The sequence below is a fragment of the Pelobates fuscus genome, chromosome 5 (assembly GCF_036172605.1).
Source record: "Pelobates fuscus isolate aPelFus1 chromosome 5, aPelFus1.pri, whole genome shotgun sequence".
NCBI lineage: Eukaryota > Metazoa > Chordata > Amphibia > Anura > Pelobatidae > Pelobates > Pelobates fuscus.
This window is the reverse complement of record NC_086321.1, coordinates 200499183-200519192: the sequence shown is the minus strand read 5'-3', so window position 1 is coordinate 200519192 and position 20010 is coordinate 200499183. Positions and strand designations below refer to the sequence as shown.

At 34.7% G+C, this 20010-nt stretch overlaps 1 protein-coding gene across 1 annotated transcript in view; it reads right to left on the bottom strand.

Moving 5' to 3' along the window:
- The window catches only part of CNTNAP4 (contactin associated protein family member 4), a 440483-nt gene that overhangs the window by 102772 nt on the left and 317701 nt on the right, over positions 1–20010 (bottom strand). Inside the window, exon 17 of the mRNA XM_063454951.1 lies at positions 18565–18783. Coding sequence (XP_063311021.1) covers positions 18565–18783 — 219 coding nt within the window. The remainder of the gene's footprint in view (positions 1–18564; positions 18784–20010) is intronic.

Here is a 20010-nt window from a genome sequence, read left to right as displayed (position 1 = left end):
ACTGTTGCTAATAACACATTTTAAAACTATGACTGAACTCACACTTGTTAACCATACTGGGTAATAAGAAACATGTTTGTCTCTTCAGTAAATAACACATTATGTTGACTTGAGAACTGATTTGAAATGTTCAGGAAAAAATGCAGATTTAGAAAACAAATCTTAAAAGTAGCTGAGATATAGATTGCTTCCCCTGCTCAGCTACATAAGCTACATATTGCAAATTGTTTTTCACATAATCACAACTCATTGTTTTGTGAACAGATCCCTTGACCTCTCTTTTAATTAATGGTTTTGAATTATTTAATTTATGTGAAGCACTTTAAATACGTGAGAAATGTGATGGGGATATCACCGTTTGCATCAGTTACAATTAAGATAAAATACATCATGTGTATTTCATATATTTTTTTGTTATATGTGTAGAACTTAGAATTCAGAAGTCTAATCCAGTTTATTTAATTGTATGGTGGGAAAAGTGAGCTGTGAGCTCTCATTGAATTAATTAACAGATCATGGGGATTATTTACGAAGCACAGAATGTGAATAGAAACTTAGAAATTGTATAACTTTGTCTGTCTTTTAGTGCATATTGTTCTACAGTCTCTATTACAGCACTGACAAAGTTAACTTTGTCCCAGTTGGTGCAATGTGTTGCTAAATGCATATTTTTGGCAATGGTAATTGCAATTTGGTAACTGCTATCAGTCGCAGTAGACATTAGTTGCAGCAAACCACAAAACAAACAAATATTGAAAAGGTTGTAAATATGCTGGCAATTTGTGGTCTATAATAATTACTGTCTGTTATTAATTGTAACAGCTTATGGAAGATATATTTAGCAACAAGATTTAAAATGTGCCTGACTTTGGCTGGATTTTATCAATCAGTCTTAAGCTGGTGTTTTGCAGATAGCCAGTTTTCTACATTTGCAGTGAAAAAATTTTTTTTGTTTTTTTTTTTCCTTACACAAAACCAGCTGGAACATATCCTATAATTTATAAATTCAGCATTTTCATTAACATGAATGTTATTGAGTAACCATCCTAAAGATTCTTCTGCAAGAAGGTTATTAAACATGACCTTAAAGAAAATCAGTATTATATTTGTCCCAGTTGACATCATAAGGGTTAGATCCCTGTGTGTTTGAGTATGACAATGTATTTAGCAACCATTCTGCATTATTTAACTTAAGGTATACTTTCTGGGTGTTTTTATTCTTCTCATAAGATGCACTTTGCCTCACAGTATGGTTTTTTGATTTGTACTTATGTTTCACTTACTCTGTAAAATTGTCAGCATAACACATGTATTTCCATTTCTGGGTCTATGACTGTAAACATTTTCCCATTTTTTTTTTTTTTTTTTTTCTTTGTAAATCCAGAATAAAGCATGTTTGAAGCACGTCAAACTAGATAATATTTATATTTTAAAATTATCAAAATCAATGTTTATATCTATGAAATATGATACAAAATATTTTATGTATGTCAGAATTTTTATCCTATTTTCTCCTATTTAGACTACAAAAGCATTTTTTTCTAAGAGAGCTGAATTATTAATTCATATTCTCACTGGATCACTCAATGAAAGTTCATTTACGTCTAATGGAGTCAGGGCTAGAAAAGAAAATGACCATGAAATTGCAAAATGTACTGATCTTATGCTTCCCATTCTTCTGTCAGCAGTGATTTACAACTCTGTCTTCTATGAGGACTCATGTCTTAAAATGAAAGGAGAAGTATATAAGTGCTAGTTTATTGTGAATTTGATAAATCTTTTTTTTCCTTAAAGAAACACTGTAGCATTAGGTATACAAACCATCAAGTATTCATATTGCTATCTTCCCCCCTACTTATGTAGTTTTATTGTCAAAATGTACAGAATTTCAGCTATTTGTAATAAACAAATCAGGCAAAAGCAATTGAAATAGCTCAAAAGAGTGAATCTGTCAACTGGTTTCCCTAAATTCAACTAAAAATGCAACTGATAATGACTTCTCCAGTCTCAAAATCATTCAACCCCATGAATAGAATCCCTCACAACAGCACATATATGCAAAACAGGTGTTCTCAAGCACACCTGATGCATCTAATCAAGGGTTTCATTAGTTGCACCAGGTGTGCTTGCGCTGGCAAAGGGTTTGTTGAGTGTCACGTTTGACTGCATGTTAGAAATATGGCCAAAATACAGTTAAAGGTACAGTGCACACACACAAACAAACAAAAATACTGTTTTACATTTAACTAAGGCTACTTAAAATCACCTATCTTAGTAAATAAATCTGGGGATTCAGTTCCACCATAAGGTCATATTCTGTCAATCCCACCACTACATCATAGTGCCCCAATATTAGTGGGTCCTACACTGCATGCTAACTGGCAATACTTACTTGAAGTTTAAACTGCTTCAACAGACTCCTCAATTTAAGCTTTCCTGTGGTCACCTCCAAAGGAGCACCAATAGTGGATGGGTGGGGTGCTCAGCTCAATAGGAATCTGGTCTGGATTACAAATCTACACAGAAAAAATGGGAATTGGGGACCCACCAGAACATGCATTTCTAAGCAGTGGTGCTGCCGTAAAGACCAAAACATTTCCAATTTATAGTTAAAGGTACAGTACACACACAAACAATTCCACATTACAGGACCCTATTTATTCTTGTACTGAAGAGAGCCCCAGATGGATTTTTTTCCCCAAGTAAGTGGGTTAATCTCATAAGAGCAGACATTAGGCTGATAGAGTAGGATCTGCCAAAGATTGGGTACATTGATGTTGTGGCAGACTTATGCAATGTATGATAATATACTGTAATTAAACCTCCATTATTTTTGCCTAGATTTTAATAAAACGAATACAATCTGTGAAGCTTTGATCTTGTGTATTGTATAAATTGGCCCTAGCAGCACCCCATTTATACATGTTTAGGTGAGTACGACCCTCTGGTTTCCTATATAATATGAACCCTAGGTTTGGCCAGTATATGTGACTAAGTAGAAAACAAGTAGCAAAAAAGTGGAAACCACCTTCACATAAAATTGAAATACAACCTGAGGAATATATCCAAAATTGGAATATTCTATATAAGAATATAATAAAATCTGAAATGATAAAAAGTGTATATCATAGCGTAACACAATAAAAGTATATTAATAAGATATGGAGTAAGTAATGCACTCACAAACAGAAGTGTAAAGCAGGCCTCTCACCCCCTTGGGGTATATGTAGTATTGGACTTGATAGTTGATCCAAATATAAAGGTGTCTTCAGAGAAATGGGAAAAAAGAGCCATACATGGTGAAGTATGTATAAAAATATCACAAAGGAATTTAATGGTTACACTTACAAACATTCAGTAGTGGTAAGCATGTCTCCACTCTCAGTGGAACTGGAAGGCAGAGTAGAAATACCGGACACAGATCCAATAGGAGCAGCAGAGTACAGGAACAATAAATGATTATAAAACAAATAAAAGCCAGAAACAGTCCGAAAAGTTCAATATCCAACGCGTTTCGTCCGTGGTAAGTGAAGGACTTCTTCAGGGATATATGTCGATTCGAGTGCGAAAGAGCTTTTATATCCAATTCAATCTTCCTCAATGTCGTTCACCGGCGGCGTGCGTTCCACACTGGAACGCAAAAGCATACTTCCTGTGACGTCCATCCGTCTGAATTGCGCATGCGTGATCGTAAAGAGAGTTCTATGTGCTTATGGAGAACCAGCACTTTTAGGCGCATGCGTGACGATCTAAGTCATAGAGAAAAATACACACCCGGCGAAATGTCGCCATAGAGTTGGTTAAAACAGACAGACAACGGCAAAAATCCGCCGTGAAAATAGTCTAATATGGGACTATAAAAAAAAATTGATACGGAATAAAATGCATGAAATTCAACAAGCAAAAGGACATAATTGTAACAAACATGTTGAATATGAATATCAACACCCTGCATGAATGTCACAATGCCAATCACTATATCTATATACATATCCAAATGTTATACTTCCAAAACAACATAGTACAATGTACAAAATAAACTAGTCAGTATAGATGACAACCATATTTCCGAATCACTCTATATAATATACACATAATAATCTCGAGGCAACATAGTGCAATAAACATAGTAAACCAGCCAATGCTGGTAATGGCCATAGTCTCAGAGTGTATTGATATTAACATAATAAACCTGTTAATGTGGATAATAGATACAAGGTTATAATCAAAAACCAGATGTCAGTACATAAGAAAACAGTGCAAAAATACATAAAATGAGAGAAAAAGGGGAACATATTCAATGATAGATGAATAATGTCTGTTGAGAGTGTAAATCCAAAACGCTTCCTGACGAATTAATTCTTGAAGTTTATCTCCTCCTCTACATCCTAATGTGATGTGTGATGTGATGTGTTCTATACCAAACGCTTGCAATTGTTCCCACTGGAAAAGGGGAAAAGGGGACAAGTACTGCAATGTTTAGACACGCTGTGGTCCAATTTACTTTTTTTGATGTTATTAAAATGCTCCAGAAGTCTAATATGGAGTTTTCTGGTGGTGCGGCCTACATATTGGGCTCCACAGCCACATTGAAGTAAATAAATGACAAAAGTGGTGGAACATTGAATATGTTTTTTAATTACATAAGTTTTCTTAGTTTGAGTACTCGTAAAACTGGTTATTTTCCTTTTTTGATATTTGCATGTGGAACAATGACCACAACAATAAAAGCCCTTTAAAGGTTGAAGAAAAGAACTACTGGAAGTGGATGCAGGGTGTATAGGGAGACGGCTAGGGGCCAATTTATTTTTAAGATTAGATGCTCGTTTATAGATAATCTTGGGTCTGTTTGGAATGATCTCTCTAAGTACACTGTCTCTCTGTAAAATATACCAGTACTTGTTTAGAATTTTTTGAATCTTTTTGGCATGTGGATTGTACTGGGTTATAAAAGCAAATTGAAAATCGTTCTTATGAACTTCTGAACCATTATCAAATCGCTTTTTATTTTTATTTTTATTTTTCAAAAATTGTGTTCTGTCAGTATCCAATATATTTTGTATATCGGAATTAATTTGATCTTGATCATAACCTTTTTCTAAATATCGTACCTTGATTATCTAAGCCTGTTGTAAAAAGGTTGTATCGTCTGAGCAATTTCGTCTGAGACGAATTAATTGGCTTCTTGGTATGTTTGAAAGCCAAGGGAGATGGTGAGCACTAGACAGATCTATAGCAGTATTGCAATCTGTTGGTTTAAAAAATGTTTTAGTTTTGAGTTGATTTTTTTCTATGTAGATGGAAAGATCCAAGAAATCCAATGAAATTGGACTAATATTGTAAGTAAATTTAAGGTTATAATTATTGGAGTTAAATACTTCTAAACTTTCGACAGAACCTTCCCATACTAGTAACACGTCATCTATGTAGCGTCGCCATAGGACCAAACTGCCCCCAGAATGAGCTCCCAGCCGAATATGACGCTGTTCCCAATGGGAAACATACATATTGGCAAAACTGGGGGCAAATTTGGTACCCATGGCGACGCCACTCTTCTGCAAAAAATATTGACCACTAAACCAAAAAATTTTTTTGGTTAGTACAAATGTAATACATTGCATTAAGAACTCAATTTGAGTCAATGGGATAAATTGATGATGTTCAAGTGTGTCCTGAATAGCTGAGGTGCCCCTATCATGCGGAATTTTTGAATAAAGTGCAGTGATATCAGCCGTCGCCAAAATATATGTGGATTCCCATGGCATATTGTTAATATCTTGTAAAATATGTCTAGTATCCCCAATATACGAATCACTCAATGAGACATATGGCTGGAGAAAAAAATCAATATACTCGGATAGATTGCATGACAAAGAGGAAATACCACTCACTATAGGGCGGCCGGGAGGTTTTTGAAGGTCTTTATGAAGGTAATCAAGATGATTACCAAAAAGGGAATCAAAGAAATTGGTCTAAATTTAATCCCCAGTCTAATCGACAAGATAATTTTAACAAAAAGAAACAACAATTTAGAGTCCGCAATCCATCAGGTCCAAATTCTAATTATAGAACAGGACAAACATTTTCCAATTCAAATTTTTTCAATCGTAAACATTATGCTGCTTCCAATTCGAATTCTAACTCCAATTTTGGAGAACATTCTAATTCTAATTTATATTCAAATTCTAATTCATATTCTAACTCTAATTCATATTCTAATTCAAATTCATATTCAAAATCTGTCTCAAAGAAACATAGTCCCCCTTGTTCTTCCAGTAACTCCTTTTCTAAGAATGACAATCAGGAGATTTTATTTAGACAGGGGGCGAGACCAAAGGTCAGATCGAAATTATATACTTCCAACCCACAACAGATTTCAAACATAAAGATCTCCAATAAAAAAAGACCTCACTCAGAGGTAGAGGAGGATCAGAGTACATCAGCACATCTTCCATACAGACAGAATTAAATAAAATCGAAGGTATTTTTAATTTGTCACAAGTTAACTTTACATCAGATGAATTATCATTACTTAAGAAGGGATTGAAGTTTGCCCCTACATCAAACTTGAATTCCTTTAACTTATACCTTGATAATCAGAAATTTCTTAAAAAATTAACCATTAAAAGTTTTTTTCATAATAAGGATATTGACAATACACAGACGATTTTACCAACACAGTCAGACACACAAGAAGAACAAACAGATCATGCAGAGTCTAGATAAAAGATTATACACACTTCTTTCAAGCCAAAGTCACATTTTTACCCCTGGTCCGCCAAAAGTAAATATTTAGACATCTTTAATGAATTAGTTCAAGCGGATCTAGACAAACTTAATGATCACAAATATCATCCTAATTTAAATAAAAAAGAAAGATCAGCCTTAAAGACTTTTATTGAAAATCCCAATATAGTAATCAAAGAGGCGGATAAAGGGGGTAGCACAGTAATCATGGATAGATCGTATTACATGGAGGAGGCTTACAATATCCTCTATGATCAAAATACATATGATACTCTACCATGTAATCCCACTTCCATGTACTTGCAGGCTCTGAAGGAACTTCTCGATCTGGGCTTAGAAAAAGGGGTTTTAAATAAGAAGGAGTATGATTTTGTTTTTAACCCCAAATGTAAAACTGCTACCTTTTATTTTATGACCAAGATTCATAAAGACCTTCAAAACCCTCCCGGCCGCCCTATAGTGAGTGGTATTTCCTCTTTGTCATGCAATCTATCCGAGTATATTGATTTTTTTCTATAGCCTTATGTCTCATTGAGTGATTCGTATATTGGGGATACTAGACATATTTTACAAGATATTAACAATATGCCATGGAAATCCACATATATTTTGGCGACGGCTGATATCACTGCACTTTATTCAAATATTCCGCATGATAGGGGCACCTCAGCTATTCAGGACACACTTGAACATCATCAATTTCTCCCATTGACTCAAATTGAATTCTTAATGCAATGTATTACATTTGTACTAACCAAAAATTTTTTTGGGTTTAGTGGTCAATATTTTTTGCAGAAGTGTGGCGTCGCCATGGGTACCAAATTTGCCCCCAGTTTTGCCAATATGTATGTTTCCCATTGGGAACAGCGTCATATTCGGCTGGGAGCTCATTCTGGGGGCAGTTTGGTCCTATGGCGACGCTACATAGATGACGTGTTACTAGTATGGGAAGGTTCTGTCGAAAGTTTAGAAGTATTTAACTCCAATAATTATAACCTAAAATTTACTTACAATATTAGTCCAATTTCATTGGATTTCTTGGATCTTTCCATCTATATAGAAAAAAATCAACTCAAAACTAAAACATTTTTTAAACCAACAGATTGCAATACTGCTATAGATCTGTCTAGTGCTCACCATCTCCCTTGGCTTTCAAACATACCAAGAAGCCAATTAATTCGTCTCAGACGAAATTGCTCAGACGATACAACCTTTTTACAACAGGCTCAGATAATCAAGGTACGATATTTAGAAAAAGGTTATGATCAAGATCAAATTAATTCCGATATACAAAATATATTGGATACTGACAGAACACAATTTTTGGAAAATAAAAATAAAAATAAAAAGCGAATTGATAATGGTTCAGAAGTTCATAAGAACGATTTTCAATTTGCTTTTATAACCCAGTACAATCCACATGCCAAAAAGATTCAAAACATTCTAAACAAGTACTGGTATATTTTACAGAGAGACAGTGTACTTAGAGAGATCATTCCAAACAGACCCAAGATTATCTATAAACGAGCATCTAATCTTAAAAATAAATTGGCCCCTAGCCTTCTCCCTATACACCCTGCATCCACTTCCAGTAGTTCTTTTCTTCAACCTTTAAAGGGCTTTTATTGTTGTGGTCATTGTTCCACATGCAAATATCAAAAAAGGAAAATAACCAGTTTTACGAGTACTCAAACTAAGAAAACTTATGTAATTAAAAAACATATTCAATGTTCCACCACTTTTGTCATTTATTTACTTCAATGTGGTTGTGGAGCCCAATATGTAGGCCGCACCACCAGAAAACTCCATATTAGACTTCTGGAGCATTTTAATAACATCAAAAAAAGTAAATTGGACCACAGCGTGTCTAAACATTGCAGTACTTGTCCCCTTTTCCAGTGGGAACAATTGCAAGCGTTTGGTATAGAACACATCACATTAGGATGTAGAGGAGGAGATAAACTTCAAGAATTAATTCGTCAGGAAGCGTTTTGGATTTACACTCTCAAAACATTACATTATGGCCTGAACGCTGAAATAGACTTGTCAGGTCTGATTTAATTAGATACAGACATTATTCATCTATCATTGAATATGTTCCCCTTTTTCTCTCATTTTATGTATTTTGCACTGTTTTCTTATGTACTGACATCTGGTTTTTGATTATAACCTTGTATCTATTATCCACATTAACAGGTTTATTATGTTAATATCAATACACTCTGAGACTATGGCCATTACCAGCATTGGCTGGTTTACTATGTTTATTGCACTATGTTGCCTCGAGATTATTATGTGTATATTATATAGAGTGATTCTGAAAATATGGTTGTCATCTATACTGACTAGTTTATTTTGTACATTGTACTATGTTGTTTTGGAAGTATAACATTTGGATATGTATATAGATATAGTGATTGGCATTGTGACATTCATGCAGGGTGTTGATATTCATATTCAACATGTTTGTTACAGTTATGTCCTTTTGCTTGTTGAATTTCATGCATTTTATTCCGTATCAATTTTATTTTATAGTCCCATATTAGACTATTTTCACGGCGGATTTTCGCCGTTGTCTGTCTGTTTTAACCTATCTCTATGGCGACATTTCGCCGGGTGTGTATTTTTCTCTATGACTTAGATCTTCACGCATGCGCCTAAAAGTGCTGGTTCTCCATAAGCACATAGAACTCTCTTTACGATCACGCATGCGCAATTCAGACGGATGGACGTCACAGGAAGTATGCTTTTGCGTTCCAGTGTGGAACGCACGCCGCCGGTGAACGACATTGAGGAAGATTGAATTGGATATAAAAGCTCTTTCCCACTCGAATCGACATATATCCCTGAAGAAGTCCTTCACTTACCACGGACGAAACGCGTTGGATATTGAACTTTTCGGACTGTTTCTGGCTTTTATTTGTTTTATAATCATTTATTGTTCCTGTACTCTGCTGCTCCTATTGGATCTGTGTCCGGTATTTCTACTCTGCCTTCCAGTTCCACTGAGAGTTGAGACATGCTTACCACTACTGAATGTTTGTAAGTGTAACCATTAAATTCCTTTGTGATATTTTTATACATACTTCACCATGTATGGCTCTTTTTTCCCATTTCTCTGAAGACACCTTTATATTTGGATCAACTATCAAGTCCAATACTACATATACCCCAAGGGGGTGAGAGGCCTGCTTTACACTTCTGTTTGTGAGTGCATTACTTACTCCATATCTTATTAATATACTTTTATTGTGTTACGCTATGATATACACTTTTTATCATTTCAGATTTTATTATATTCTTATATAGAATATTCCAATTTTGGATATATTCCTCAGGTTGTATTTCAATTTTATGTGAAGGTGGTTTCCACTTTTTTGCTACTTGTTTTCTACTTTTGGTGATAGTGAGGTTCACCTGGAACCATTTTCTATTTAGCAGATCTATTGCTTGTGGTTAGTGGGTATACTACTGTTTTTTCTCTATGTGACTAAGTAGCTGTTAAAAAAGACTGGACATATTCCATTCTAAATTCCCTGGGTTGTCTACTTTTTCAAATAGTATGTCATGATGAGGGTGATTCTCATTCCTGGGCTGCCATGCAGTCTCAAAAAAAAAAAAAAAAAAAACTATTTGGAAAATGCCATTGTGCAGAAATAGAAATAGGCAAGTCTTATATTTGACCCTGTAAGTTTCTAAAACCCCATAAAAATGTACATTGTGGGTACTTTTGTACTCATGAGAAATCGCTAAATACAAATATGTGTATTTTATTTCAGTAAAAGCTAACAGTATTATGAAATTCACAATTAAAATGCCATCAAGAACTAAGAAAATATTTTTTTTTAAATTTCTCACACTTCTTATGTTTTTATACATATAAAATTATGTTTCATATATCAATATTTGATGTGAAATGTAAGCCTTGTTTCTTCTGAACAAAATTATATATAATAAGTGTGGGTGCACCTAATATGAAAGAGGCAGATTACGGTTGAACAAACATAGTAAAATTCTAGGGTTTGTTTAGATTTTGTTTTGATCAGAATGTGTATAATTGCCTCCATCCTTAATGGGCTTAGCGCAATGATGTATTTAAATTATATTATATTTTGGGTACAACTCTTTCTTGTCCATCAAAGAATCAAGTCTAATGAGAACCCATTATACAGCGCTACAGAATTTGCTGGCACTATATAAATAATAAAATAATAATAATAGCATAGCCCAATATCATATGTTTACCAAAATGCTAATGGGATTTTATTTTACTACTATGTGCTAATTATTAAATACACTTTACAAAACAATATTGCACTATTTGTATGTGTTTTTTGGAAGTCCACAGTGAGAAACACCAATTTCTCAAAATGATTTGGTTTTATTTTGTCTAACTATACTAAGCCTGGATAGAGCTCTGTAATGTGAGAGTTGGGTACATTTTGCACGCTAATACTGTACCTTACTGTAAATGAATCACTAAAACACTTTATTATCTTGTTTATTTGTGCTTTATAGCTATATTTTGCATCTGCTATTATAAAAATATTATTGTCCAATCTAGTGTGTAACACTTTTGTCCTTTTTTTTGTACTCGGTGTTTTTGTATAATTTGGATGGATTTTAGAAACACACAAATCATTTCTACAAAACTGACATTTGTTTTTCTAAAGAAGCTATGTTTAATTGCCTTATGTTTTATATATAGGTTTGTTATATCATTACACAAACAACTGTGCCTTCCATATATATTTAACAATTGAATAAGATTAAAAGGTCAGTTAATTTATAGATGATTACTTTCCAGCATTTATTAAGTGAAATATTATGCAAGGCATATATTGGTTGTTTGTGTAATGATATAAAAACAATGATAGATAGACAGACAGACAGACAGACAGATTGATAGATAATGTATGTAAGTATTTATTTATTTAAATCTGCATTGCAAGGGTATGAGACACTTAGTTTAACTAGAGGGGTACAATTAATTTTCAAGGTAATTCATGGAAATGGTTGTCTTCTAATGACAATTATTCCAATAAATCAATTTCTTCTTCTTGATAAATAGAGGAAGCCAATATCCAAAAAGAGACATTCAAGGTCAGTTAAACCTCCATGATAAATTGATTCTATTATCTCTTGGTTAATAATCACTTGGAATTCAGAATTACTTTTTAAATTGATGGTGCATACTAAAAAATGTGTTCTACACAGTATTTCTCAATAAGTTCCCTGTTTGTCTAATTGTAATCCCTCTAATCAGTAGAAATAAGACTTAAAATATTTTGAACACACCATTTGGTTTTCAACTGAAAACAGATACATGTATCACAATTTTAGTTTTTTTGCAAATTGTAAGTTATATTCAATAAAACACCTAAGATATTTATGTGTGTAAATAAATATATATGTTGTTTTCTACACTTTTGACTGATCTTTGCCTACATGAAAAATTAACAAAGTAAGAATTTAATGTCACAGCTACAGATAAATACTAAAACATTTTTTTCATGTGTTATATTTGTAGATGTTTAAGAATTTATTTTACGATCTAGTGACATTACACAAAGTAAAACAAAAAAGGAAAATAATAAATGTATTTTAAATTGTTTGAAATAATACATTCTAGAAAATCTACTACACTGTATTTAAAATGTGCTTGTCATGAAACATATTTACATGGAAACAAAATCCCTTTGTACAGATCCATAAAAAAAAAAAAATATGGTCCATCTACTAACCTGTCTATTAATTCTTGATATGTAGCACTATGCCACCAATTTAAACCTCTATGTTGAGAATTAAGTGTGAAAGCATTGCAAGAGAAACCTCCTACCAGTGCCATATTGTAGTCGCTTGCTGTGATCACTCCTCTATTAAGTGTGTCTCACATATTCCGTAGGGGGTGCCTGCTTTTAATGTGCCTTTTGGAGCAAAAGTAGGTTGGTTGGAAGTTATAAAGTTGTGCGCAAAAGTTTACATACCCTGGCAGAAATTGTGAAATTTTGGCATTGTTTTTTAAAATTTTATTGAAGGATAGTGATCATATGAATCCATTTATTATCACACAATTGTTTGGCTCTTTTTTAAATCATAATGAAAACAGAAATCACCCAAATGGCCCTGATCAAAAGTTTGCATACCCTTGGATGTTTGGCCTTGTTACAGACCACACAAGGTGACACACACAGGTTAAAATGGCAATTAAAGGTTAATTTCCCACACCTGGGACTTTTTAAATTGAAATTTGTGTCTGTTTATAAATCGTCAACGAGTTTGTTAGCTCTAATGTGGATGCACTGAGCAGGCCAGATACTGAGCCACGGGGAGCAGAAAAGAACTGTCAAAAGAACTGCGTAACAAGGTAATTGAACTTTATAAAGATGGAAAAGGATATAAAAAGATAGGCAGTCCCCCTAGTGCCTGAAATAAAAAATAAAAGTAAAAAACTACACACACTAACAGTATATTATGCATGTATTATACATGTATAATATATTATAAATTAATCAAATCATCTGATTAGCATATTATACATATATGATACATGTATAATTTAATAAGTGTATTTTTCTATTAATTTATATATTAATACCAAAATACACTTGGAATTAAATTATATATATATTTATAATATATATATATAATTATATTATATATAATATATGTAATATCATAAGTGCATCTTGACCAAAATACACTTGGAATTAAATTATATATATATATATATATATATATAATTTAATTCCAAGTGTATTTTGGTCAAGATGCACTTATGATATTACATATATTTTTTACAATTTTTATTGTATGTATATCATTTATTAATATATGTATAATATATAAGTTCATTAAATCATCTGATTAATATTTACATATTTACATATATATAAATATAAATATATATATATATATATATATATATATATATGTAAATGTGTAAATATTAATCAGATGATTTAATGAACTTATATATTATACATATATTAATAAATGATATACATACAATAAAAATTTTAAAAAATATATGTAATATCATAAGTGCATCTTGATACTATATATATATATATATATATATATATACACTTAGAATTACATTTTATATAATAATTAATATATACATTTATGTGTGTGTGTGTGTATGTATGTATGTATATAAATATATTACAAATAACGATGCTCAGCACTACTCCCTTCAGAAAATATAATAGATATAGTGCCTAGGTGCAATCCCGCATAATATATACAAAAACAAAGTTTACGGAGCACTCCAGGTCTCAAAAACATTTTATTTATTGTGTTTTAATCCAATTAGCTGTACATATGATCCAATCAACTCGACGATAAAGACCCGAATGGGTCAAAAACGTCGATTTGATAAAATGCACAGCTAATTCGATTAAAACACAATAAATACAATTTTTTCACATTTTGAGACCTGGAGTGCTCCTGAAACATCGTTTTTTGTATATATATCTACTATTTTTCCATAATTAAGTAATTTAAGTAACTAAAAGTCAAGGGACCCTACTGACAACCCAGGCAGAAAGTCCAGCGAATGTAATTTACAAGCCCTATATTTAACCCTATAACTTTCCAAAACATCATAAAACCTGTACATATGGGGTACTGTTATACTCATAACACTTCGTTAAACACAAATATGAGTGTTTTAAAAAACTAAAACTTGTAGTGATGATGATATCATCTGTAAAAGCGCTGTTTTTGTGTGAAAAATAAAAAAAAAACACAAATATGAATGTTACCTTTGGCCACGGTTTGTGACTAAAAGGCTACTACAAAAGACCAGACCTACCCCATTCTGAATACCCTGGGTTGTCTACTTTTATGATGGGGTGATTCTCATTCCTGGGCTGCCATATAGTCTCAAAGGCAACATATGCCACCTAACCAATCTGCCAAACAGAAATGGGAAAACCCTATATTTGACCCTGTAACTTTCCAAAACCCCATAAATCCTGTACATGCGGGGTGCTGTTTTACTCATGAGACTTTGTTGCACACAAATATGATTATTTTAGAGCAGTAAAATATATAATCATGATGAGATCATCAATGATAGTGCTGTTTTTCTGTGAAAAATGCGAAGAACTAAAATGAACTCTAACTTTGGCCACGGTTTGTGAATACGTGGCTACTAAAAAAGACTATTACAAACCGAAAACACGTGGAGAGACAAAAAATATATCAAATAGCTAGGTGCAAACCATACAAACACTCCCAAATGTTTTGCATATCCAAATATCTATGCAATATAGAATGCACCCCATAACAACTATGAATATTCAAAAGCATAAATTCATTGTATACAAAATATACTACAATCAAACAAATATAAAAAATAAATGACAGAAGCAAGGGCAAATACAATATTACAATAATACAATATCAAAAAGATTCTAACCAGCCTCAGGACAGAAACACGAGTCTCCACACCCCCACCCTTGATAAAGGTAGCCGGTTGGTGCCGAAACGTTTCTCAAGGGTGTGTTTAAAGTATTTCCCTTATATTTTTTGTCACTTCAAATTTGATGTGGTACTCCATTTGATTCCTGTGCTTTTTGTTTATTGTAATCTGTTTTGGTTTAATAAAACATTAATGTATATGTCTTTGGAGTAGTCTAGTGTGCAATCACTTTTTTATTATATGAGTATTTGTTGGGCATTTAAGGGAGTACTTTGGAGTATTGGCACCTAGTTATTGTTTACATTGTCTCTCCATACAGCTATGTTATAGTATTGTTTTATGATTGTGTCATTCTGTTATAACCTACAGTTGAATATGAATCCCATAAGAAATACAAGAAATTGGTTTTGCCTAGACATGTGCATTCGTTTTTGTATGAATACTATTTCGTCCGAAGATTCTGTCCCCCCTGGTCCCCACCCATGAGTGGCGTGTGGGAACCCTAAATAAATAATGGAGGGGACCTAATTTCCCCCCCCCCAGGTCCCCACCTAATGGACAAAAACTAATTATTTTCTAACACATTTTATTCGAAAACGAATGATTTGCGGATGAAATTCGGGATTGACGAATTACATTTTTATTTAGTACAAAATCATTCATACGAAACGAAGATTTCTCTGGTGTACATGTTTATTTTTTCCTGCTCATTCATGTTTTCTTTAAAAATAGTACATATATTATCAATTCTCCAAGGCTATGTAAACTTTTGCGCTCACATATAAGTACCAAGAGCCTTGATCAGTGTCCTCTGTAGTCCAGTCACAAACCCCTTTTCCCTTAACCCTAAATTTAACCACACCCAAAACCTTTAGACGCCCTCACTTGATCCGAAATGTTACCAATCAAAGCCTAAACCTGAAAGAAATACCTTAAAGAGGGCAAACCAGCTTGCTGAATTCCATTGTTCATTTTACACAAAAAGTAGATTTCAGTAGAAATTTGCACTTTTATAAATCAATTTTGTTATACCTACTGGCGTCAATAACACTAAAAATCCTGTTATTTCCTGGTTGTTTAGTTTGGAGCTAAACTCGAAATGTAGACATGTGCTCAGAACACCTGCCTTACAAAGACTTTTAATTGAGCAGCATTGGGAGGTCTGTAATTGGACAGTCTTCCTTGAGCTGGGGAAGAAGGGGATGGCTTGCAAAAACTGCAGACTACAGGTTTGCAACTTTTGCAAGCTGTGTTTAGTTATACACACAATAAACTGTACAAAGCCCAAAGTTTAAAAGGACTCTCCAGTGCCAAGAAAACAATCAGTTTTCCTGGCACTGCATGTCCCCTCTCCCTCCCACCTCCCATCCCCAGTTGCTGAAGGGGTGAAAACCCCTTCAGTCACTTACCAAAGGCAGCGATGATGTCCCTCGTCACTGCTTCTTGGTCCGCCGCCACTCCTCCCCTTCCTTACGTCAGCCGGCGGGGGAGACTGATCACGCCCGAGGGCTGGGGAGACCTAATGCGCATGTAGACCTCTCCGTAGGAAAGCATTGAAAATGCTTTTCAATGCTTTCCTATAGGGATTTTAGCGACGCTGGAGGTCCTCACACAAAAACCTGTGCTATGGACCAGGAAGTGCCCTCTAGTGGCTGTCTAGTAGACAGACACTAGAAGAGGAGTTAACCCTGCGAGGTAATTATTGCAGTTTATGAAAACTGCAATAATTACAGTTGCAGGGTTAAGGGTAGTGGGAGTTTGCACCCAGACCACTCCAATGGGCACAAGTGGTCTGGGTGCCTGGAGTGTCCCTTTAAATATAGTGCAGCGTTCCACAATCACAAATGTGAAGCATTTCAAAATTACCACTTTGGAGAGAAAAGGGACCTCACAGGTAGCTGTATTTAGTTATGCACCCAATTTAAAAAATGCATTTTTAAATGCATGCATGTTTTCTTTGGGGCATGTCTAATAAACAGTGATTTATTTTTATTTGTATTTTATTCAGGCAGTGGAATTCTTCTTTAATGCTCAGTTTAACTTCTATTAAACAGTCAACACCCCATGTACTCCAATACCAAATTCACAAATTCACAAAATAATAAGAATAATCCTAAACTCACCCGTTAACACATTTAAAGGGACACACATTTAAAAGGGACAAGGGTCACACAGACTATTTCAGGTCATTGAAGTGGTCTGGGTGCAGTGTCCCTGTCCCACATAGTCCTGCAAGGTAAAACATTGAGGTTTTAGAGAAATTACCAGACAGCCGCTACAGGTGCTTATTGCTTGCTAGGCAACCTTACGTCACCTAACTGAGTAAGGATGTCCTCACACTCTGCATGAGGACATCCAACATCAGTAGAATCCCCATATGAAAGCATTTAAGCAAAATAATATTTATATATGCAAGTCAGATTACTAGTCAACAGAAAAACACACGTAGCAGAGAAAAAAACGTTATAATTGGAAGTCATTAAACGTCTATTCCTAACACATCTTGCAGGCTGACTTTCCTGTGTAACACTCCATGTTCAGCACATGATTTTCAATTATACATATCTTTAAAGAGTCTTTTCAGCCATCTCAAATTTGTTCTGTGGTGTCCTGCTTCTGGGTGCACCTTGGCAAATGTGCATCATTGGACTCATTTGCATTGCAAAAAACCTGCACATATAAATGTTATATCGAAGACCCCACAATGTAACGTGAGACACCTGTTCTCACCCTCATTGATTGGATATTATTAGAGGCCTTGCAAATGCAGCCCCTCTATCTCAGGTGTAGGACGTGAAAAAAATACTAATATGCTGTGTGGGGGCCCAATAAATAGGTCTAAGACTTCCCACCACTGTTTGTTCATTTGAATGAAAGTTGTTGATGAAGTGAGTAAGGAATCTTTGAAAACTGCTTCCTCCACCCTCTAGCTAAGAAGTTTTCAAATTATTGCACTAATTGTTTACACATTTTGCTGTCTGTTGTCCATATAAAAATAACATGTCAAACAGGCTGCAATGTGTGTAGCAAATTAGTGCTATTATCCACATAAGATCCACTCAATGGAGCAGTGATTCATATTTTTCGAATTCTCTATGGTTGCCTACAAAGCAGTATTAAAGCATTTCATAAATTTCTAAATTTGTCAACCTTGACATAAAATTGTAATAAAACAAGCAAAATAAATCCTAAATGTTATTATGGTCAGACAATATGAACCAAAAGTTTTGCAGCGATACTTACCATTAACATTTTTATATTACTATTTCTATATTTTCTATTTCAATTTAAAAAATAAAATTAGTCATCTAAAATTGCCATAGCAAATTAGAAGATCATTGTTTAATGCTTCAGTTGTTCCATATACCTTTATATAGAAGACTTACCTATATAAAGTTGGCTATTAAGCTGCAAACGAATGTGCCCATCAGAAGGTGAGCTATATGTTTTTTGTGGTAGCTGATCGACCTGTAGAGAAGATTCTTTCACATTTCTCTCAGCTCTTACATAGTGCCACTGATTGTCATTTAAATGAGTCAGAGACTGTGCTATGACCTCAACTGGCCCATTTCCCACATCAAATGAAAATATCACTTCTGTTGGAGCTGTAAAATAGATGTAAATAGAATAGTCACTTTTTCTCTAAAACGTTAATATATTTTCCATTTGGCAGTAGTAAAATATAAAAAAAAAATCTTACTTTCAGTCAGACTATTGAGCTATATCAATAATAACATACTGTTCTGGCAGCCGATTATAGTGATTATTAATGTCAAAAGGGGAAATTACAGCACACACTAAAATAACCTAACATAATACTCCAGCAACATATAATTAGCATTCCAAAGTTTTAATAAATCAATGTAAATATTATGGAGGTAATGTAAGGTCTAACACTTCACTACAGATATGTGATATCACTGTAAAACTCTTGTGACAAGCTGCTTTTGAAAACGCTACATTAAAATATGTGTTCTAAATATATAGTTTTCACTTACAGACTGTACATTCTGAATTTGATCTTTGCTTAGTTGCAGTTCTTCCAGGGGTCAATCCCTGGGGAAAAAGTGTGGGAACTCACCCAAGATCCACCTCCCCCCCAAAAGAAATTATATGCTCGTATGCATATATATAGTTGGGTAAAGGGGTAACAGTGTGTGGGTGCTGAAAGTGATTTGGGACTGTGATATTGTATGGAGGGGGTGTCAGTGTGTGTATGGGGATGATACAGTGTGTGTGGGGGTGACAGGGTGTGTGTATGGGGGAGTGACAGTGTGTGTGTGTGTGGAGAGGTGACTGTGACTGGGTTTGTGGGGGGGCTGTGATGGTGTGTGGGGAAACAGGGTGGGGATGGCTGTGACAAGGTGTGGGTAGGGGGCTATGAGAAGGTTGATGGGCTGTGAGGTGGGTAGGGGGTCTTTGAGGTGGGTAAGGGAGTTGTGAGTGGGTGGGGGGACTGAGTGAGAAGTGGTACTGTGAGTAGGTGGGGGTTCTGTAAAGTTGGTAGGGTGGCTGTAAGGTGGGTATGGGGGCTGTGAGGTAGGAAGGGGGGCTGTGAGGTAGGTAGGGGGCTGTGAGTGGGTAGGGGGACTCTAAGTGAGTTGTAAGGTGGGTAGGGGGACTGTGATTGGGTAGGGGGACTGTGAGAGGTGGGTAGAGGTTCTGTAAGGTGGGTAGGGGGCTGTATGGTTGGAAGGGGGACTGTGAGTGGGTAGGGGGGCTCACTATCTTCAACCGGCCGCCTGCCCCGAGGCTAACAAGACAAAAGACTTGTTTGCCTCATGAGCACACAAGTCCTGCAGGACAACTAACGGAAACCACGTTCCTGCTCT